The 25,455-nt window shown below is 36.1% G+C and overlaps 1 protein-coding gene across 1 annotated transcript; it reads left to right on the top strand.

Annotated features, from left to right (window-relative positions):
* The first annotated feature begins 1,774 nt into the window (after nucleotides 1-1,774).
* On the top strand, nucleotides 1,775-25,188 carry LOC149772916 (solute carrier family 35 member E3-like). Its single transcript, XM_089947103.1, has 6 exons — nucleotides 1,775-2,216; nucleotides 9,201-9,311; nucleotides 16,217-16,369; nucleotides 17,093-17,175; nucleotides 17,913-18,025; nucleotides 24,090-25,188. Exons 1-6 carry the CDS (start codon nucleotides 1,830-1,832, stop codon nucleotides 24,197-24,199), a joined length of 957 nt encoding a protein of 318 aa, XP_089803229.1. The 5' UTR covers nucleotides 1,775-1,829; the 3' UTR covers nucleotides 24,200-25,188.
* The last annotated feature ends 267 nt before the right edge of the window (nucleotides 25,189-25,455 follow it).

Here is a 25,455-nt window from a genome sequence, read left to right as displayed (position 1 = left end):
TAATCTACGTTAAAAATCCAAATCATACATTCAAATATCAAGTTTAATTTTGGCGGGGATTTTATGCCTATACCGGTTGCAATCATGATTAAACTGAGTGCGATGATTCGCTAAAATAGCTTGATATTTAGACGATGTTCCAGATACAACATTACCCAATATAAGTAAATGGATAAGATAAATAAACGGCCTTGGTTATAGTCTACTCAATATTTGCAAACCCACAGGTGTACGTATTGTACAAGGGTCCCGAGTGGGCAAGTGGTCTACAGCGCTCACCGTTACGGTTTATTGGCATATCACATCTTTTTGCGTGGGTTCGAGTCTCGGGTTCGGCCATTGTGGGTATGTGAGAAAGCTTGCCAGTAGCTTCTTGTGGGTCGGTAGTTCTTTCCACGGTTTTCTGGGGTTCTTTCTCCACCATTTATACTGGCCGCCATGTATAGGCTATCATGTTCTAAAAAATGGCGTTAAACCATATAACAACAACAACAACAACTACGTAATAAACCGGTCTTCATAGTGAGTGAGAGTGAGGTGAGGTTGGTCATTATATACGGATCGCATATAATTCTGCAAGAATAAATTAATTTCTTCCCACATGGTAATGTAATGTTAAGTCGAAAGTTGGTACCATTGAAAGATTTTAATAAATTCATACGCAGGAGTAATTGGGTCTGTCTATTTGGACACAACGGTAGTAAAGACCATTATTGACCCATTAGTAATGTATAATCTGAAAGTGTCCTAACGTTTACATGTACATACAGAATTCCTTTCAACACAGTTTGCATGGAGAGTATCGTGGTTTTCATCTCATCAATTACGGGATATGAATAAGGTTTGTGAGTCTGATATAACGTTGCAAGGTGTAATGCAGACGTTAACAATTGCTGCTCAAATTTCAGAATTTCTTTTTGCTTTCTTTACGTTTTGTCCTTGTGAAAGATGCTTAGGTTCCATTTCCTTGGCATGATAAATCAATATTTTTTTTAAAGTGTTGTCAAATCATCAAAACCATATACGTCATGGGCAATCACAATTTAAAGTCTTGACAGGTTATTGTAACTTTGAATCACTGGCATCCTGAAAATCGCATTAAGCTCCCATGAAACGTGTACACCTAACGGCGAAGAACCCCCATTTATGCATATGTGTGTGTGTGTGTGTGTGTGTGTGTGTGTGTGAGAGAGAGAGAGAGAGAGAGGATTTGGATGGAATTCTACACCATCTTAATTCATGTAGAAAACGGGGATTATTTGATGTTTTTGCCTTTAGTTTATTAAAATGCTAACGATTAATCGGTTAAAAAAATCGTCACATATTTAGAGAATATAGAAGCGACAGTCTAATGTCATGGGCACCGGCACATATATTTTACTTCTAAATAATAGTTGGCCACTGCATGTTTCCCCCACTATATATGTGGCATAATAGGCTACTGTTGAAATATAACCTGATATTGAAAAAACATTTATATACCTGGTATGCGAATTAATGCGCCATGAGCGGATCAGTTTTTGGTATACCAACAATAACGATATACCAAAAAATACTTTATACTAACAGTTTAAAAACATATATATATATATATATATATATATATATATATATATATATATATATATATATATACGTGTGTATGTGTGTGCCTGTGTTATCCACGGGATATCTAAGTGAGATTGCACAAATGGCTGAGTACATTGATTAGCGCGTACTGCCTTCATCACTGTTATAAAATCCGTATGACACGGTGACACGCACAACGATGGCGCGTACTGCCTTCATCACTGTTATAAAATCCGTATGACACGGTGACACGCACAAAGATGGCTCAACCAAGTAGCGTTGTTATATTCATCTGTCTGGTGCTGAATATTGCAAGTTCCATTCTTATTGTTTTACTCAACAAATGGATCTACACTCACTATGGATTCCCAAACATGACTTTAACGTGTATTCATTTTATTCTTACGTCGTTTGGATTAGTGATATGTTTGTTATTCAGGATGTTCGAACTCAAAAGGCCACCACTGGTACAGATGATACCCCTTTCATTGACGTTCTGTGGATTTGTTGTGTTCACTAATCTCTCCCTTCAGTCCAATACCGTGGGCACGTATCAGCTGATTAAGACGTTGACAATGCCAATCATCATGATCATTGAAACATACTTCTACAAAAAGACATATTCTCTTCGAATTAAATTGGTTGTGGTGAGAATCTCTCTCTCTCAAAATACGAAAGTACAAACCGCTCTCCCTCTCCCTCTCTTTCTCACTTTCTCAAATGCTTCAGAGCAAACCAGACTTTCTCTCTCTCTGTGTGTCTCTCTCTCTCTCTCTCTCTCTCTCTCACACACACACACACACACACACACACACAAACACACACACTCACACAGAGAAATCACTCACACTGGAGCAAAGTTGGTATGCGAGAAAGCTTGTCAGTAGTCTAGCTGGGTTAATGGTCGTACCCGGGGTACTTCAGGGTTCTTCCACCACCAAATATACTAGCTGCCTTGTATAGCAAGCAACTCGTGTGCTGAAAAATGGCGTTAACAACAATAAAACAAAAGCTAGGTAGTAAGTTGAAATTACCTGAGTGTACCTGTGGCAACAAGCGTACGCTTTTGATCCCTTGTCGATATTTTGTATGATACATATCATTGCTCCCGGGCTTTGTTATAGACTATTACAGTAAAGATGCCAAAAACTAAACATGCATTTCCAGATCAACTAATAATAAACAAAGCCTTGTGCCCGTTATTTAAAGTAGGTATACTTCTCGCATCATCCACTCCACGTAGGTACCGGTAACTTACCACGTTTACCATGTGCATTTGATTTGCATCGACTGAAGCAACGTTTACATTTGGCGGAAGTGTCAGTTTATCTCTTTCTTATCACAATATCAAGATGTAAAAAAAAAGGTTATTGAATTGTTTACCGTAATTTGTATGAATTCTCTGAATATTGGCGGCTGGGTGATTAAAACTCCTAATTTCGACCGAATACAACTAAGTGGAAGTATATTAATATGATCAGTCTTAAAACGTATCCTGTTGAGATATTTTTGTCAATCTTAAAACGTACATCTGTTGAGATATTTTTGTCAATCTTAAAACGTACATCTGTTGAGATATTTTTGTCAATCTTAAAACGTACATCTGTTGAGATATTTTTGTCAATCTTAAAACGTACATCTGTTGAGATATTTTTGTCAATCTTAAAACGTATCCTGTTGATATATTTTTGTCAGTCTTAAAACGTACATCTGTTGATACATTTTTGTCAATCTTAAAACGTATATCTGTTGATATATTTTTGTCAGTCTTAAAACGTACATCTGTTGATATATTTCCAAACCTTGACAATTTGCTTTTCACTGAACAATTACCGGCGAAGTATCAAAGTAAACCTCCTTGGCAAAATTATGCATTATGCCATTAATACCATGTCCTTTGATGACCTTGATAAAATCGGACAGTATGGCATTGATACCAGGTAATTTATCGACCTTGACAAAATTGAGATCTATGCCATTAATACCAAATCCTCTACCGACCTTGACAAAGCAGGTACTATATCATTAATACCAGGTCCCTTACCGACCTTTACAAAATCAGGCATTTTTATGCCATTAATACCAGTTCCTCTATCGACCTTGATAAAATCGGGCAGTATGCCACTAATGCCGGGTCTTACACCAGCCTTATTAAAATCAGGCCCTATGCCATTAAAACCAGGTCATTTAAAGACCTTGACACAATCGGGCGCTATGCCATTAATATCAGGTCCTTTACCAGCATTACCAAAACCAAACGTTATGCAATTAACAACCGGTCCTTTACCGATCTTGACAAAATCAGACACTATGTCATTAATGCCAGGTCCTTTACCGATCTTGACAAAATCAGACACTATGTCATTAATACCAGGTCCTGTACCGACCTTTACAATATCGTGCACTATGCCATTAACACCAGGTGCTTTACCGACCTTTACAATATCAGACACTATGTCATTAATACCAGGTGCTTTACCGACCTTTACAATATCGTGCACTATGCCATTAACACCAGGTCCTTTACTGACCTTTACAAAATCAGAAACTATGCCATTTAAACTAGGTCCTTTATCGATCTTGGCATAATTATGCACACTGCCATTAATTCCAGATACTTTACCCGGTTTGACAAAATCGGGCTGGATTCCATTAATACGTGTGTTTATGGTGACCCACACCACAACTATCATCGCCATGATGTTTATGCTTCGTACATTGACCTGTAGTTCTGCAGATACTCACTAGACTGTGACCCATTATCTCATCCGTTTACTTCTTTTGGTTAGTAATAAATGTGGAACATAATTCAAATTATCAAGCAATTCAAACGAATCGTCACAGTCAATTAAATCGTGTTAACAACATTTGTAGTTATTTGAAAACTCACCATTAAGAACTTACAGTCAGAATAAATTGCATTTAATTGAGCAATTTGACTCTTGCACAATATGAAGTTTTCTTTTTCAGAATATTTGAAGGAACGTTCGGGTGCGACAGATTTTGAGGGCATTTCATAATAACAAAATCAATTTCCATGTGCATGCTTTACGACTCGTTTGATGTATCTCTTACGACTCGCTTGATGTATCTCGTCACATTTGAACCTTTATTCATTCGTCCAGGTGACGCATTATCGTTCCCTTTCAAACAAAGATAGTTGATGTAGATACCGTAGTTGATGTAGATACCGTAGTTGATGTAGATACCGTAGTTGATATAGATACCGTACATACGAAAGAAATCGGAATTCAAATTTTTTTACCAGTATTCAGTTGAAAATGACAGCTAGCAGTAGCTCCTTTGTGAAAGAGTTATTAAAGAAGTGGAAGAAGAAGAAGAAAAAGTAATTCCTTTCGTTATATCGTATCATTGACTCTTGCCACTAGTGTTAACTGAAAGGGGTTAATGTTTAGATGTATAAAATGAAAGAACATTTTCAAATATTTTCTGACCAAACTTGACGCAGGTCATTTGCGCCCGCATGATTTTTTTTGCCGATGGGGTCAGGAGGTTTGCCGGGGTGGGGGTGGGGGTGGGGCAGTCAGTCACGGCATGGAAAATTAGTATAGTAAGCAGTCTGAAACTAAAGCTAATATTTAATAATCATTTTTAACAGAATCTTGTGATATATTTTCAGCTTTATTTGCATGAATAAACTTGTCGGAATGCTCACGTGACCCTTTTTGTCCTATGCTGCAGGCGTCCAAGACGCAGTTTGCACTATGACTTCAGATTTATTGTTTTGGGGTGGGAGTGAGTTCATAGTAGCACCAAGGCATGACTAACAACTCATTGTTGGTGACTTGAACGCGCGAACAGACCCAGACAACATATATTTGGAGCGCTGATGGGTAGACACGGAATAGAGACAGTAAGCACTTTGTGACGTCTACGAAGACATGGGCATTATTATAGGATTTACTCTTTTCAAGCATAAGGAAATACCCAGCTACGTCATGCGCTGAACAGCGGCAGGTGAAAACACTCTTTGCAAGTTATACTTTTCAAGAAACATGATGATGTAGGCAGTGTTCATACGTTGGTAGCCAAGTTTGCCCATGAGAGGCTAATTTGGGCGTGATGAAAAAAAGAGAAAAAGAAAAACGTTTAAACATTGCCAGACTAGAAGATCCCAAGGGCCATCAAGAGTTCAGTATTACCTTCAAGAACAACTTCAACATATTCCGCGATGAGACAGAAATGACAATCCATTCTTTGAACACAGTTGTGAAAGAAACTAGAATGATTTTTTAAAAATCAGCCACAGGAAAAGGTGAAGAGGAATGGATCCTCCATTAAACAGGAAAGCTACTGAAGAAAGAAAACAGATTAAGAAACGCCTACAATAGGCACAATAACCCAGGCTGAAAGACATGATTTCGCAAAAGTACTCTGTCAAGGACAGATCAGTGAAAACAGCAAGAAATGACAAGCGGTATTACATTGAACAGCTCGCTGAAAAAGCAGAACAAGCAGCTAAGAGACCGGGCAGGAATCCTCTGTACATATTGACAAAAAAGGTTAAAGGAGACTACGGGACGAGTCCAAATTTACGTCAGAAGAGTGCGGAAGTGGACACCCTGTCCGATGAGAAAGACAGAATGTGTATGCGTGTGTGCTTGTGTGTGTGTTTAATTGGAATTTTACATTATCTTTAACAATTCTTCAGTCATATCGCTACGATGTCTGCATTGTGGCAGTTTATATTGATGTCTACCATATAGCATGTAGCATGATGTCCCACCGAATCACATTTCCTAAGACTTATCTCTTAACGCTGAGCGCCTATCGAGACAGCTGTTAGTATCGTTTTTTATAAGTCTCTGTTATGACTCGGCGGGGGTTCGACCCGCGACCTTCCACATCCAAGGCTGACGCTTTAACCACTAGGCTACCTGAGCGGTCAGCGAAAGAGCGTAAATGATATGATGGAAGGAGAACCTTCAGTAGTTAATACACAGATCAGATCCATGTCTCGCAGACCTGATCCTGGAAACCAAAGAGAGCATAACTGACACCGAAGTCACACAAGCCATCAAAGCTATCACATATGGGAAGACTCCTAGTGAGGACAACATCTACCCAGTAATGTTGAAGTAGTAAGATACAAAAAGCCCACAGATCCTCAGGAGAATATTCCAAAAAATATATAAGAGTGAAGAAGCCTCCGTTGAGTGGAAAACTGGAATCATCATCAAGTTAGCAATACAAGGGTGACCTTGGGGACTGTATCAACAGGAGAAACATCACTCTGCTACCCCTCACCAGCGATGTCTTCAGCAGCATCATTCTCAAGAGGGTCACCATCGCGTCAGGAATTATCACGCTTGTGGCAGCTAAGGAACATCCTGCATTGGCCAGATTTTCACACGTCAACAGGTGCTAGAGCAGAAAACTGAATGGAACAATACCGTCTACTTGAACTTTATAGAGTTTGAAAAGCCTTTTGGGAAATACCCTAGTTATGTGGTATCTCACCGAAGATTGTAAACAGCATTAGACGTCTGCACCATGACTAACAGTGTAAAAAGCCATTTATTTTAACGTCAATACAAGCGTGAAACAAGGCTATATTATTGCCTCTTTCCTCTTCACCCATGGTACTGACTGGCTAATGAAAGATGCAGCTGTAGAGAACAAAAGAGGAATTAGATGGACCCTCATTTTATCACTGGAAGATCTCGACTACACTGATAAGATTGGTCTGTTTACAAACCGATATGTAGACACATGCAAATGAGACAGATAAATCCAGTAAGACATCCTTAAAGATATAACTGAAAATGAAAAGCATGAGAACCAAATTAATGAAGGATAGAGATAAAACAAACAATCCTATAACACTGAATAACAAACCAACAGAGGATGCAGAGGAATTCACATAGTTTGAATGCAAAATTTCCACATACTGAGGTTCGGAGAGAAAAGCAGCAACGAGAATTAACAATCGAATCAAACCGAAGAATGTCATTGGAGTGCTACTGTTCTGCTCAGAGTGCTGGAAGCTTTTATCAAGAATAACACCAAAAGTTGAAATCTTCAACAAGGTATGTCTGACGAAACGTTTTGCTTTTTCATCAAAGGAGAGAATAAAAATCTCTTGTCCAAATTGTGAATAAAAGATGTCGATGACTGGGACATGTAAGGCGAATGGCACAGGATGCACAGCCCAGGACAGCTCTCCACTTAACCTAGGACGAGAAAATTGTGAGGGATCTGCAAAAAGAGACGAGGAAGAGGATTACGGAGAAATAGATGAAGGAATGCGGCCTGAAATGAAACACTACTACACGTGCAGTTGCAGACCCTCACTATCGTATTTCGATCTTCCAAGTTTTACGAATACGAAAGGCACAATGAGGGATGAGTTTGTGACTGAGAATGAGTAGCAGGGAATAGGTTACAATATCGAATAAAAAAGCATAGAGATCGCAACAAGTTTGCATTATTATTTAAAAAAAATAATACAATATTGAATTCGGATTACATAGTGAAACAAGTCAGTTTCATATTTTATGCAGCGTATCTGCATGTGATTATATGATTTCCCCACACAACATAATCAGTGATGGAAAGAACTAAGACTTAAACTAAATTTAATCACGTGACATTCGATCACTATAACAACCGGCTTTGTCAGCAATGGAACGTGTGCTTAACCTTGTTATTAATTGCAAGTTTTCTTCCGTATAGGTTAATATCGGTATATGTTTTAAGTATTAAATCTCTCTCTCTCTCTCTCTCTCTCTCTCTCTCTCTCTCTCTCTCATGAATATTGTTATATCACAATATAATTATATAATGCTTGCCATTAATAAATTTCCGCTTTCATAATGCACAGTTCTCTCCTTTCTCTTCATTCCAAACCCCTCTCACAGCACCCAGGATGAACATCCACTATTCGTTGTGTCTGCTAGCCATGTCGTTAAGTATATTGTCAAAAATATTTGAAAATGTAGTTGCTATTGAAATGTTTTTACATCTGTCTTTTAACACTTCACAGGGCCGTCCATTGTAGGAACATAGAACAAAACTCTCCATACTTATGACTGCCTTATAGACACGATAAAGTTTCGTGAATTTCTACTCAGTGGGTTAAAATATGTAGTTACTAACAGACGGATGAATGGACAGTGTATTTCAAGATTGCCATGCTTGATTCAAAAGCGTAATGGTAACTGTAAAGGAGCAAATAATAATAATATGAAAATCAGAAAATATTAAAAATATAATTAGCTTTTTAATTTGTAATGCAGGTTAGCATACAACTAAGTGCGTTTCAAACGGCCATTTATTGTGTACCGCCTCAGCTACAATTATTTAATACCATATTTAGTTGCGTTATTAGGTCGGCCGGAACACGAACGTTTAGTTTTTATTCTCTTTCAAATATGCAAATGGTTAAAATATTATCCACTACGATGACAACAACAATGATGATGATGACGATGATTGTTTTGAAGTTTGCGTTGGTGGTTGTGATGTTCATTTCGAATGATTTGTAGGGTCTCCACCACATTCCACTCTGCCCACATTGCTCGGAGTACTGCGCCGTAAGTGTACATGTCGTATTTCATTTGCTGTTATATTAAGGTTTGCTATGACTTTTATTTTTTTCTCTCATTTAGATACCCATTTTTTTTGGCGTATTCCTGAATTCATGGTATGACGTCAAGTTCAACCTTATTGGCATTATATATGCTGGCATCGGCGTTGCAGTTACCTCCCTTTACCAAGTGGTAAGTTGTTCTGCTCGAATAAACAACGCAGTATGAAAAATATAATCTAACGGAGTAGTTAAGGTAGTGCTAGTGCTATGATAATAATAATAATAATAATAATAATAATATTATTATTATTAACAGTCTATACATGACCAGACTTCATATGATTTACATTGCTGCTTCAGTAAAATCTAATAAAGCTGTATCTAGTACTGCTGCTCCATGTCCATTCACTGATGCTATTGATGTTACTATTACCATGACAAGGCCAAGGACATTACTTTTACCACAACAAGGCCAAGGGCACTACTATTACCATGACAAGGCCAAGGACATTACTATTACCACGACATGGCCAAGAACACCACTATTACCACGACAAGGCCAAGGACATTACTATTACCATGACAAGGCCAAGGACATTACTATTACCACGACATGGCCAAGAACACTACTATTACCACGACAAGGCCAAGGATATTACTATTACCATGACAAGGCCAAGGACATTACTATTGCCATGACAAGGCCAAGGATATTACTATTACCATGACAAGGCCAAGGACATTACTATTACCACAACAAGGCCAAGGGCACTACTATTACCATGACAAGGCCAAGGACATTACTATTACCACGACAAGGTCAAGACATTACTATTACCATGACAAGGCCAAGGACATTACTTTTACCACAACAAGGCCAAGGGCACTACTATTCCCATGACAAGGCCAAGGACATTACTGTTACCACGACAAGGCCAAGGACGTTACTATTACCATGACAAGGCCAAGGACATTACTATAACCATGACAAGGCCAAGGATGTTACTATTACCATGACAAGGCCAAGGACATTAATATTACCATGACAAACCCAATGGCATTACTATTACCATAACAAGGTCAAGGACATTACTATTACCACTACAAGGTCAAGTATATTACTATTACCATGACAGGGTCAAGGGAATTACAATTACTACAACAAGGCCAAGGACATTACTTCTACCATGACAAAGCCAAGAAAATTACTATTACCATGACAAGGCCAAGGACATTACTATTACCTCGACAAGGCCAAGGACATTACTATTACCACAACAAAGTCAAGGACAATAATATTACCATGACAAGGCCAAGGACATTACTATAGCCATGACAAGGATAAGGACATTACTATTATCACAACAAGACCAAAGGACATTACTATTACCATGGCAAGGCTGATGACATTACTATTACCACAACAAGGTTAAGGACATTACTATTACCATGACAAATACAGGGACATTACTATTACCACGACAATGACAAGGACATTACTATTACCACAAGGACAAGGACATTACTATTACCATGACAAGGACAAGGATATTACTATTACTATGACAAGGGCTAGGACATTACTATTACCATGACAAAGCCAAGGACATTGCCATTACCATGACAAGGCCAAGGACATACCATAACCATAACAAGGCAAAGGACATTACTATTTCCACAGCAAGGACAATGACATATCTATCACTATGACGAGGGCAAGGACAACTAAGTTTCATAAACATGACCAACAATCTATAAAGAGACTTATACCAATAGCTTGTTATTCTTTTCTACATTAAGTAGTACATAATACTGTTGTTTCTTGTAACAGTTATCATAGATACGATTGGAGTTTCTTGTAACAGGTACAGTAGAATAGATTAGTATTTCTTGTAACAGTTACGGTAGATAAGATTGTTGTTTCTTGTAACAGGTATTGTAGACAGGACTGGTGTTCTGTTTTAACAGGTATGGTAGATAAGACTGTTGTTTCTTTTAACAGGTATAGTAGATAAGATTGTTATTTGTCATAACAGGTATGGTAGATAATATTGGTGTTTCTTGTAACAGGTACGGCAGATAATGTTTCTTGTAACAGTTATTGTAGCTAAGATTGTTGTTTCTTGCAGCAGGTATGGTAGACAGATTATTATTTCTTGTAACAGGCATGGTAAATAATATTGGTGTTTATTGTAACAGGTGGAGTAGATATGATTGGGAGTGTGTGTGATTAGGATTTTTAACATAGCTTTAACAATTTTCAGTCAACAACAATGTCTGCAGTGTGGCAGTTTATAGTGCTGTCTAGCACTGAGGCATCATGCCACAGACATGTAACATGATATCCCACGCAGCGACGTTATCCTGACACCAGGCCGACCAGTCCTAACACTAACCTCTTAATGCTGAATGCCTAGTAAGGCAGCTGTTAGTACCATTTTTGCAAATATTTGGTATGACTTGGCCGGGGTTTGAACCCGTGACCTTCCACATTGGATAAGATAGGTGTTTCTTGTATCAGTTTTGGTAGATAAGATTGTTGTTTCTTGTAACAGGTACGGTAGATAAAATTGTTTTTTGTTGTAACAGGTATGGTATATAAGATTGTTTTTTCTTGTAATAGGTACAGTAGATAAAATTGTTTACTGTAACAGGCACAGTAGATAAATAATATTGGTATTTCTAGTAACAGGTATGGTAGATAAGATTTGTATTTCTTGTGTCAGGTATGGTAGATAAGACTATTGTTTCTTGTAACAGGTATGGTAGATAAAATTGTTTTTTTCTTGTAATAGGTATTGTAGATTGGATTATTGTTTCTTGTAACAGGTTCAATAGATAATATTGTCGTTTCTTGTAACAGGTATGGTAGATAAGATTGGTGTTTCTTGTAACAGGTATGGTAGATAAGATTGGTTATTTCTGGTAACAGGTATGGTAGCTAAGATTGTTGTTTCTTGTAACAGGTACAGTAGATAGAATTGTTGTTTCTTGTAACATGTACAGTAGATAAGATTGTTGTTTCTTGTAACAGGTATGGATGATAAGATTGTATCTGTTTCTTGTAACAGGTACAGTAGATACGATTGTTGTTTCCTGTAACATGTACATCAGATAGGATTGGTGTTCTATCGTAACAGTACAGTAGATAAAATTGGTGTTGTATTGTAACAGGTACAATAGATAAAATTGTTGTTTTGTAACAGGTAAGGTAGATAAGATTGTTGTTTCTTGTAACAGGTATGGTAACTAAGATTGTTGTTTCTTGTAATAGGTACAGTAGATAAAATTGTTTTTTCTTGTAACAGGTATGGTATATAAGATTGTTCTTTCTTGTAATAGGTACAGTATATAAGATTGTAATTTTTGTAACAGGTATGGTAAATATGATTGGTGTTTCTTGTAACAGGTACACTAGATAAGATTGTTGTTTCTTGTAACAGGTACAGTATATAGGATAGGTGTTCCATTGTAACATGTACGTTAAATAAGATTGGTGTTCTGTTATAACAGGTACAGTAGATAAGATTGTTGTTTCTTGTAACAGTTATGGTAGATACGATTGTTGTTTCTTGTAACAGATACAGTATGTAGGATAGGTGTTCTATTGTAACAGGTATGTTAAATAAGATTGGTGTTCAGTTGTAACAGGTACAGTAGATAAGATTGTTGTTTTCTGTAACAGGTACATTAGATAGGATTGGAGTTCTGTCGTAACAGGTCCAGTAGATAAAATTGGTGTTGTATTGCAACAGGTATGGTGGATAAGATCTATGTTTTATTATAACAGGGACATTATATAAGACTGGTGTTCTCTTGTAATAGGTACGGTAGATAAGATTGGTGGTCTCTTGAAGCAGATACAGTACATAAAACTATTTTATGATTTGATACTTAATTCTCTAAAACAGCTCATGCATAATGTATGTATCCATTAATAATTTAACTCATATAAATTATGTCTGCTGCTGTAGAGACCACCTGAAAAATATTTAAAACAAAAGCTACACTTTGTCAACTAAAGACCTTTCTAAAGTTTGTTGTACTAGTACTACTACTACTACTGTGTGTGCTGATAATGTTTATGCCTATATCATTAATAAAACTTTATTTAGTTTTATAATTTGTTGTTGTTGAAGCAGCCGAAGCAACAATAACAGTATTATTGGTTGTAGTGCTTGTTGAAGCAGTAGCAAAAGGAGCAGTATTACTTGCAGTTGTTGTAGCACTAACAGAAGGAATAGTATTATTTATTGTTGTAGTAGCAATATGAAAAATTAGTAGTATTGATTGTAGTTGTAGTAGTAGCAAAAAGAGTAGTATTGGCTGCACTTGTAGCAGTAGGAAATGGAGTAGCATTGCTTGTAGTACTAGTAGTAATAGCAAAGAGAGTATTAGTGGTTGCACTTGTAGCAGTAGGAAATGGAGTAGCATTGATTGCTGTTGCTGTAGCAGTAGCAAAAGGAGTAGCATTGATTGTGGTTGTTGTAGCAGTAGCAAAAGGAGTAGAATTTGTTGTGGTTCTTGTAGCAGTAGCAAATGGATTAATATTGATTTCGGTTGTTGTAGCAGTAGCAAATGGAGCAGTATTAAATGTGGTTGTTGCAGCAGTAATGAATGGATTAGTGTTGATCATGGTTGTTGTAGCAGCAGCAAAACGAGAAATTTTTATTGCAGTTGTAGCAGTAGTAAAGCAAGTAGTATTAATTTCAGTTGTAGCTGTAGCAAATGAAGTAGTATTGATTTTGGTTGTAGCAGTAGCGAAATGAGTAGTATTTGTTGTTGTTGTACCAGTAGTAAACTCAGTAGTATTGATTGTTGTAGTGGTAGCAAATGGATTAGTATTAACTGCAGTTGTTGTAGCTGTAGCAAATGGAGTAGTATTGATTGTGATTGTTGTAGCAGTAGGAAATAGATTTGTATTGATTTTGGTTGTAGCTGTAGCAGATCAAGTAGTATTGATTATTGTTATTTTAGCAGTAGGAAAAGTAATATTGATAGCAGTTGTTGTAGCAGTAGCGAAAGGAGTTGATTGCATTTGTTGTAGCAGCACCAAAAAGGGTGTTATTGGTTGCAGCTGTAGCAGTAGCAAATGGGGTAGTACTGATTGCGTTTATAGCTGTAGCAGATGGCATAGTATTGATTGTTGTTGTTGCAGCAGTAACAAATGTAATATTGATTGTGGTTGTAGCAGTAGCAAAAGGAGTTGAGTGTGTTTGTTGTAGCTGTAGCAAAAAGAGTGTTTTTAGTTTTGGCTCTAGCAGTAGCAGACAGTTATATTTATTGCAGCTGTAACTATAGCAAATGAATTAGTATTGATTGTGGTTTTTGTAGCAGTAGCAAATGGAGCAGTATTGATTGCAGTTGTAGCAGTAGCAAATTGAGTAGTATTGATTGCAGTTATTGCAACAGCAGCAAATGGAGTAGCATTGATTGTGTAGTTGCAGCAGTAGAAAATGGAGTAGTATTGATTGCAGTTGTTGTAGCAGTAGCAAATGGAGTAGTATTGATTGGTTTTGTTATAGGAGTAGCAAAATAAGTATTATTGATTGCAGTTGTTGTAGCAGTAGCAAAAGTAGTATTGATAGCAGTTGTTATAGAGCCAAATAATTGGAGTAGTATTGATTGCAGTTGTTGCAACAATAACAAATGGAGTAGTGTTGATTGCAGTTATTGTAGCAGTGGCAAATGGAGCAGTATTGATTGCAGTTGTTGTAGCAGTAGCAAATGGAGTAGTGTTGATTGCAGTTGTTGTAGCAGTAGCAAATGGAGTAGTGTTGATTGCAGTTGTTGTAGCAGTAGCTAATGGAGTAGTGTTGATTGCAGTTGTTGTAGCAGTAGCAAATGGAGTAGTGTTGATTGCAGTTGTTGTAGCAGTAGCTAATGGAGTAGTGTTGATTGCAGTTGTTGTAGCAGTAGCAAATGGAGTAGCGTTGATTGCAGTTGTTGTAGCAGTAGCAAAAGTAGTATTGATAGCAGTTGTTATAGAGCCAAATAATTGGAGTAGTATTGATTGCAGTTGTTGCAACAATAACAAATGGAGTAGTGTTGATTGCAGTTATTGTAGCAGTGGCAAATGGAGCAGTATTGATTGCAGTTGTTGTAGCAGCAACAAATGGAGTAGCATTCATTGCAGTTGTTGTAGCAGCAATAAATGGAGTAGCATTCATTGCAGTTGTTGTAGCAGTAGCAAATGGAGTAGTATTGATTGCAGTTGTAGTAGCAGCAACAAATGGAGTAGCATTCATTGCAGTTGTTGTAGCAGCAATAAATGGAGTAGTGTTGATTGCAGTTGTTGTAGCAGCAACAAATGGAGTAGTATTAATTGCAGTTTTTGTAACAGTATCAAATGGAGTAGTGTTGATTATGCTTGACTGCAGTTGTTGTATGTGGAGGAAAAGGAGTAGTATTGATTGCAGTTGTTGTAGAACCAACCAATTGGAGAAGTATTGTTTGGAGTTGTTATAGCAGCAACACATGGAGTAGTATTGATTGCAGTTGTTGTAGCAGTGGCAAATGGAGTAGTATTGATTGCAGTTGTTGTAGCAGTAGCAAATGGAATAGTGTTGATTGCAGTTGTTGTAGCAGTAGCAGATGGAGTAGTGTCAATTGCAGTTGTAGCAGTAACAAAAGGAGTAGTATTGATTGCAGTTGTTGTAGCAGTAGCAAATGAGTAGTATTGAGTGGTTTTGTTATAGGAGTAGCAAAATAAGTATAATTGCAGTTGTTGTAGAAGTAGCAAATAAGTAGTATTGATTGCAGTTGTAGTAGCAGCAGCAACAAATGGAGTATTGATTGCAGTTGTTGTAGCAGTAGCAAATGGAGTAGTATTGATTGCATTTGTAGCAGTAGTTGTTGTATCAGCAATAGTAGAAGTAGTAAGGCATGGTAAAACATTAAACAATGGTTGTGATGACTGTAAATGCTTTGTTGGCGTTGATAGTTTTGATAGTTTTGTTAGTGTTGTTAATGTTGATAGTTTTCTTGGGCCATATTTTCCTTTTCAAGAGCAAGGCTGATAGTGGTAATGATCTTTGCAATAAATTGAAGATGTAGTTGCTTACAAAAATATATTGTCATGTTTTTATCTTTCAGTGGGTTGGTCAGAAGCAGAAAGAATTTGAAGTGAATTCAATGCAGCTGTTATTTTATCAGGCACCCCTATCAGCTTTCATGCTTCTTTTCGTCATTCCTTTTTTTGAACCTGCATCAACCACAGTGCTCAAAATTTGGCCACAAGATGCAATAGTAAGTTCTTTTGCCAAGACTTAGTTTATCATGTGTGTGTGTGTGTGTGTGTTAGAGAGTGAGAGAGACGCAGATAAACTATGTTCCAAAGAGGAGGATGCAAGTTTGAAACTTGCACCAGCATTCAACATTTTATATAACTTGTTTTCTTTATTTTTATTTTCAAAGTTTCTTTCAACTCGCCCATCACAATTTCTGTTTTTCTTTAGAATTTTTTTAAATACATGTCCAAGGATTGGCATTTAGGCTATAATAGAAATATGATTACAAGTAGTTGGTGTGATTTCAAACATATATAATGCATGATTGATTTAACCAATTTACGTTGTTGTTTCTTTAATAGAAATACGACACTAAAAAGTAGCTAATTGGTCTTTTGCTTATATATATCCTTAAAAAGTTTTTTCATCTAATAATGTCAAGTTCATATTTGTCTCTGTCAGTACAATCATACACATTATTAGACAAAAATAAAGTCCACTGTATAAAATAGATATAAACGTTATGACATCTACTTTGCCTTTTGATTCTGAAAGTACAGTGTATAAAGTTGATAAGAAAGTTGCGATATCCACTGTAATTTACCTTTTTAATTTAATTTGATATGAAACTCAGAATATCCACTGTAATTTGCCTTTTTATTCTTAAATTTGACTGTATAAAATTGATATGAATGTCACGAAATCCACTGTAATTTGCATATTTATTCTTTTGTATTTTCAGCTCATGGTACTATTTTCCGGTGTTGTTGCCTTTTCCGTTAATTTGTCGATATATTGGATCATTGGGAACACGTCACCTGTTACGTATCCTTCTATAAAAATTTATTATATTTCGTTACTTATACCACTTGACTGCCTGACTCATTGATTAGTCAGTTAATATATTTAATTAATTTGATTTGCAAAAGTAAATGTTTTAACACTTTTGCCTAAACTGACTGAATGATAAGATTATAACACATATATACTTGAGTAACTTAAAGTTCTTATAAAATTCCAACATCTAAAGTATTAATGGCAATTTATTTTATTTCTGCTAAGACATTAAACAAATGTCACAGTAAGATGTGCTTTGGAAAAACAACGCTATAACTTGTCACATCTCTCTTTTATCCTTTAACTTTTGGAGCAAAAAATTCATCTGATATGTTTTGTTTTCCTAATGAGATAGTAAGGCCTGCCAAAACAAAATCCATTGTGAATAGACATTTTATTTTTTTCAGCAATAACATTTTGAAAATTGTTAGAAATGGCAACAAAATGAATAAAGTTTCTCAGGTTTACTCGTACAAGTAATCAGGGTCATCTAAACATGATCTAAGATGACAGAATAGATTTTGACCTTAAGATGACGGAATAGATTTTGACCTTAAGATGACGGAATAGATGTATTTTGACCTTAATCCCTTACTGTTGGGTCCAATACCATGGTGTTCCTAGGCAAGGCACTTTATTAGAATTGTCTCCCTACTAAATAAAGTAGTTTATGTTCTTTTCACCATAAATCACCAAACAAAACCAAATGCCTTAACAGTGCTAAGCTACAATGTGGTAGGACACCTGAAATTCTGTTTGGTCTTGGTCGGGGGATTCGTGCTGTTCCAAGAAGAGTTGAATGCCTTGCAAGGTCTAGGCATAGCTGTAACAATAACAGGTGAGGTGCTGTGTGTGTGAGAGAGAGAGAGAGAGAGAGAGAGAGAGAGAGAGAATCTTACATGAAATTTCATTGCAACATAAATTTTGATATTAGTTTAATAATTATCATTTTCTGAGAGCCTAGACAAGCAAAAGTATGACATTATTTGGCAAGTTTGTCAATTTAATTTGGCATGAGCAAAAATATAAGATTTATCACATTATAAAACATGCAGATTTATTTGGGTAGTGAAATGACTTTAAATTGAGTTCGTCATCAAACAAATAAGTTTATCATCAAACAGCATGAAAGATCATGTTGAGTCATAATGGTGAGAAACATTCATTCTCACTCACACTGATTGGTTTAGTCATAATGACAAGAAACATTCACTCTAATTTACTCTGATTGGTTAAGTCATGATGGCAAGAAACATTCATTCTAACTCAAAATGATTGGATAAGTCGTAATGGCAATAAACATTCATTCTCATGCACCAATTGGTTGAGTTATAATTGTGAGAAACATTCATCCACACTCACTAATTCTTTGTGTCATAATGGCAAAAAAAAAAAAGAAATATTAATTCTCACTTACCAATTGGTTGAGTTATAATGGCACGAAGCATTCACTCTAACTCACTAATTGGTTGAGTCATAATAACAAGAAACATTCATTCTCACTTACCAGTTGGTTAAGTCATAATGGTAAGAAACATTCACTCTGACTCATTAATTGGTTGAGTCATAATGGCAGGAAACATTAATTCTCATTCACTAATTGTTTGAGTCATAATGGCAAGAAGCATTAATTCTCAATCACTAATTGGTTGAGTCATAATGGCAAGAAACATTAATTCTAACGCACAATAATTGGTTGAGAATTGGTTGAGTCATAATGGCAAGAAACAGTCACTCATTCACACTGATTGGTTGAGTCATAATGGCAAAAATGGTGCTCCGGTGCTCCCTTGCTGTCGCCCCAAGCACCAGACGGCGCAGAGAGGATTGATTGATTGATTAATGGCAAAAAACATTAATTCTCAATCACACCGATTGGCAAGAAACATTAATTTTGAGTTACAATGATTGGTTGAACCATAATGGCAGGAAATATTCACTCTAACTCACTCTGATTGGTTGAATCCTAATCACAAGAAACATTCACACTCACTTACACTGATTAGTTGAGTCATAATGGCAGTAAACATTTACTCTCATTCACTGGTTGAGTCCTAATGATAAGAAACCTTTATACTCACTGACACTGATTGGTCGAGTGCTAGTGGCAAGAAGCATTTGCTCTCACTCACTGATCGGCTGAGTCATAATGGCAAGAAACATTCATTCTCACTCACACTGATTGGTTGAGTCATAATGGCAAAAAACATTAATTTTGAGTCACACTGATTGGTTGAGCCATAATGGCAGGAAACATTCACTCTAACTCACTCTGATTAGTTGAGTCCCAATGGCAAGAAATATTCACTCTCACTGACACTGATTGGTTGAGTCATAATGGCAGGTCACATTTACTGTTACTGATTGGTTGAGTCCTAATGATAAGAAACATTCATACTCAATGACACTGATTGGCTGAGTCCTAATAGCAAGAAACATTCACTCTCACTGATTGGTTGAGTCCTAATAACAAGAAACATTCACACTCACTCAAACTGATTGGCACTTTCACTTACACTGATTCGTTGAGTCCTAATGGCAAGAAACATTCACTCTCACTCACACTTATTGGCTAAACATTCATACTCACTTGCACTGATTGGTTGAGTCCTAATGGCAAGAAACATTCATTCTCATTGACACTGATTGGTTGAGTCCTAATAGCAAGAAACATTCACACTCACTCAAACTGATTGGCACTCTCACTTACACTGATTGGTTGAGTCCTAATGGCAAGAAACATTCATTCTCATTGACACTGATTGGTTGAGTCCTAATAGCAAGAAACATTCACACTCACTCAAACTGATTGGCACATCCACACTGATTGGTTGAGTCCTAATGGCAAGAAACATTCACTCTCACTGACACTGATTTGTTGAGTCATAATGGCAATAAACATTCACTCTCATTCACACTGATTGGTTGAGTCATAATGGCAAGTCACGTTTACTCATACTCATTGGTTGAGTCCTAATGGCAAGAAACATTCACTCTCATTCACACTGATTGGTTGAGTCATAATGGCAAGTCACGTTTACTCTTACTCATTGGTTGAGTCCTAATGATAAGAAACATTCATACTCACTGACACTGATTGGTCGAGTGCTAGTGGCAAGAAACATTCACTTTCACTCACTGATTGGTTGAGTCCTAATAGCAAGAAACATTCACACTCACTCAAACTGATTGGCACTCTCACTTACACTGATTCATTTTGTCCCAGTGGCAAGAAATATTCACTCTCACTTACACTTATTGGCTGAGTCCTAATAGCAAGAAACATTCATTCTCACTCAAACTGATTGGTAGTCTCACATACACTGATCAATTGAGTCCTGATGACAAGAAACATTCACACTCACCCACACTGATTGGTTGAGCACAGATTTATGCATATTCGTGAAAAACAGGCTGAATTTTGCACTTGTGGCAACAGGTGGCAAAGGACCTTGCTTCCGTTATTACTCATGTGCCTTGCATTATGTTACAACATAAATGATGGCATAATGGGGTTTTATGATGCATTCTGCAAAATTTATGTGAATGTAATTCATAATTTATGAAACAGTTCTTTCTTCCATGTGATTGTATGTGGTCACATGATACAAAAGTTCATTTAATATAATTACAAATTTATGGAGTAGCTCTCTTTTTTAATGTCATTGAAAATGGTCAAAAAATATTTTCTAGCATTTTTCACACACTGAGAAATTCGTAGGATTACTTTAGGTTATCAGTCCCATTGCCAATGTAATTTAGGTGATTAGTCGCGTTGACATTGTAATTTAGGTGATTAGTCGCATTGCCAGTGTACTTTAGGTGATTAGTCGTGTTGCCAGTGTACTTTTTGTCGAGCTTTTATTGTACCAACTCCATACAACACCACCCCGACCACATACACTAATTCAGTTTTAGATCAAAATTTGCATTCCCAGATAAACTCTTGTCTTCAGAGCAAAAAATTGTAATCACATCATTATTTTTACTCAGACACTGAAGTTATAAGTGAGTGACAAAAAGCATGTAGCAGAAATTTTCTGAGCAAGTTTTCAATTATGAATATTTATGCAGTTTAGTTTTAACACTGAGTTAACAGAATAAATCAGCTTTTGTTATTCAGGGCCAAGGCTGTATGAAGTAAGTGCAGTGGATCTGTAAATAGAAATGGATGTGTTTATATTGTTGGTTTGACTTTAAAACTCTCTCTCTCATCCGTTGGTCGGTTTGACTTAACTTTCACCATCATGCGTAAATCCAGCGACATCGTGGGATGACACAAACGGAAATCATCTACGTTCTTGGTCCAAAGAGAGAGAGAGAGAGAGAGAGAGAGAGAGAGAGAGATATTATAATAGGTTTAAGAAACAACAACAAAAACATAACATTCAAAACATTACAGTATGTGTACCATGTAACCTAGAAATTTACAGTGTAATGTCGACATGGTTTGCAACTTCGTATCTTGATAAACACTGTTGATAAATGCCTAAGAAAGTGCACACATATCATTACAACTAACCATATTCTTGTAGGTTACTTGGTGTAATTTCAATTTTTAGGTTTTAATCCATCACAAATTCCTTTTCTCCCTCATTCCACATTTCTGCATAAAGCAAAAAGGATTGCGATATAGATATATATGGAATGAAAGACGGATACCAGATACATACATGCGTGAAGATAAGAGTACAGAATAAATGATTCGATGGTACAACAAACTCTACAAAACACAGATTTACTTCAACACCTTTCATATGTACAGGTTTGATTAAGATAAATAATAACACTGATGTGTGCCTTGTTATTATAGCGAAGTAAATGAGAGCTACCTTTATGGCATACCTTGGTAAATCCTTTTGCTTTTTACCACGTTAGGCACTGCTGCCACCCAACACCAGTCTGCAGACCATAACTCAGGGGTTGTAACATGAAATTCTTTACATATCTTATATGTCTGCCTCTTAATGCATGCTGAAGGATTGGTCAGCAAAATATATTTAAACAAATGCCACTATGATTGTAGTTTTTTGGCATATTTGACTTTCACAAGCATGCAAATGACCTCAGAGGATGGGCCTAAAATTTATCATCTGCTGAAGGTTGTCACTAGATGCCATCGTTGTGTTATATATTGTGAATATCCACCCAGCACTTTGAGAGAACTAGTGATTATGGTCAGGCAGTTGGTCAGACAGACAGACACACGGTTAGATGGATGGAAATACATTACGAGGGTATTGCAGTATTCGCTCTTCAAAAGATGGGGATAATATAGTATTATCGAACTCGTAAATAAAATTCCATGAATTGTTGTTCATACGCAATGTTTCTCTCAAACGTTTACATGTGTTGCATTCTGTACACAATATTTCTCTCAAACGTTTACAGGTGTTACATTCTATTCACAATATTTCTTTCAAACGTTTACATGTGTTACATTCTATACCAATATTTCTTTCAAACGTTTACAGGTGTTACATTCTATACACAATATTTCTTTCAAACGTTTACAGGTGTTACATTCTATACACAATACTTCTCTCAAACGTTTACATGTGTTACGTTCTATACACAATATTTCTTTCAAACGTTCACATGTGTTACATTCTATACACAGTATTTCTTTCAAACGTTCACATGTGTTACATTCTATACACAGTATTTCTTTCAAATGTTTACAGGTGTTACATTCTATACACAATATTTCTTTCAAACGTTCACATGTGTTACATTCTATACACAATATTTCTTTCAAATGTTTACAGGTGTTACATTCTATACACAATATTTCTTTCAAACGTTTACATGTGTTACATTCTATACACAATACTTCTCTCAAACGTTTACAGGTGTTACATTCTATACACAATATTTATTTCAAACGTTTACATGTGTTACATTCTATACACAATACTTCTCTCAAATGTTTACATGTGTTACATTCTATTCACAATATTTCTTTCAAACGTTTACAGGTGTTACATTCTATACACAATATTTCTTTCAAACGTTTACATGTGTTACATTCTATACACAATATTTCTTTCAAATGTTTACAGGTGTTACATTCTATACACAGTACTTCTCCCAAAGGTTTACAGGTGTTAGAGCCATTACACAATATTTCTCTCAAACATTTACAGGTGTTACATTCTATACACAATATTTATTTCAAATGTTTACATGTGTTACATTCTATACACAATATTTCTTTCGGACGTTTACATGCATTACATTCTATACACAGTATTTCTTTCAAACGTTTACAGGTGTTACATTCTATACACAATACTTCTCTCAAATGTTTACATGTGTTACATTCTATTCACAATATTTCTTTCAAACGTTTACATGTGTTACATTCTATACACAATATTTCTTTCAAATGTTTACAGGTGTTATAGCCTATACACAATGATTCTCTCAAACGTTTACAGGTGTTACATCCTATACACAATATTTCTCTCAAATGTTTACACGTGTTACAGCCTATTCAGAATATTTCTCTCGAACGTTTAAAGGTGTTATAGCCTATACAAAATATTTGTCTCAAACGTTTACAGGTGTTACATCCTATACACAATATTTCTCTCGAACGTTTACAGGTGTTATAGCCTATACAAAATATTTCTCTCAAACGTTTACAGGTATTACATCCTATACGCAATACTTCATTCAAACGTTTACAGGTGTTACATCCTATACACAGTACTTCTCCCAAACGTTTACAGGTGTTGTAGCCTATACACAGTATTTCTCTCAAACGTTTACAGGTGTTACATTCTATACACAGTACTTCTTTTGAACATTTACAGGTGTTACATTCTACACACAATACTTCTCTTAAACGTTTACCGGTGTTTTAGCCGATACACAATATTTCTCTCAAACTTTTACAGGTGTTATAGCCTATACTCACTTCAAGATGCAAGATAATAAGCCTCCTGCCCTTCCGATTACAAAGCAGGAAGCACATCCTACTTCAGCGAAGAGCACAGAGTCTGGATAGAACTTTTGCTGTTCGTGTCGGGGCATATATCCTTTGGTAATTCTATGCGTAAGTGGTTGTGTTAACTTTTCATGTCGGTAATTTGTATATTTTCATTTGTAATCCATCGTTGCCTTGACTTGTATATTTGATAATATTTGTAGCTTTCTTTCTCTTTGCAAAGGGAAATATCAATATGTAATGACCATCACAACTGAATAGTAACTTTGTCGAACCGTATGCCAATCTAAACGTAGTCATGTATTAGTGATCAGTGTGGGCTTACTCAAAATAATTTGAGATTCCCTAGAAATTCACTTCCAGGGTACTAATGTACATTTGGAAATAAAATTTGTAACAAATTAGTACAGAACCGTAAGACGGTAGAGAATAATTCACTATAAATTACACTTCAGTGTAGGCTGGTTCTTGATGTAATGGTGTAAACAGCCACTGTACTATGTCTGTACATGTATTATCTATTAATACGTGATTTTTTATTCTGATTTGCATTATGCTTTCTTTGTACTTTATATTTTGTTGGATGTGTATTTTGTGTTTGCACTTTTTTATTAGGATGTGTATTTAGATTGGCTTTGTACAGTCAGAAAATAGTCATTTCTGTAGTAATACTTGATATTTCGTGTTATCGTGTGCTTGTATATTTAATATTACACACATTGAGGTTAAAGCTGAAACATAAAAGACTATCTATTTCATCAGTGATGAATCTCCCTCATTTTGTCTGTCTCTCTTTGTTTTGTTTTCTCTGTGTCATGTATCTCTCTCTCATGTTTATAAAGTGTGATATTTTACTATAAATGTTTATAGAATAAGGGATCTGTATTAGCATAAATCCTGATAAATCAGTGCTCAACATGCCGATTTCGCTCTATATGTTGCTATTTTCGTGAACGAGTATCCTGACACTGTCAAAATCAGGGATTTGGGAAACATTTATGACACCGTAATATTTAGTTAGTTTGGGACGAATAAATAAATGAATACAAGGCGTTATATATTTGTTATTTTTGGATATAACTCTGAGCCGCACCCCTAAAAGAAAGTAGATAAATAAAATGAAAAGAAAACATTAAAAATATCATTATCATCACTATTACCCACGACTCCAAGTATTCTTTGGAATACATACAGAGGGACAGACAGATGAATGGGGTAATGTAGATGGTTGCATAAACAACAGGAAACAAACATGATCATATAGAAACTGAAGAATGCCAAAGAGACGAACCACAAATCTGATATTGATATAACTT

The sequence above is a fragment of the Sinohyriopsis cumingii genome, unplaced genomic scaffold (genome assembly GCF_028554795.1).
Source record: "Sinohyriopsis cumingii isolate HCF-2022 unplaced genomic scaffold, ASM2855479v2 utg000974l, whole genome shotgun sequence".
Lineage (NCBI taxonomy): Eukaryota > Metazoa > Mollusca > Bivalvia > Unionida > Unionidae > Sinohyriopsis > Sinohyriopsis cumingii.
Note: the sequence above shows the minus strand (reverse complement) of the source record. Positions and strands in the feature narration are given on the sequence as shown.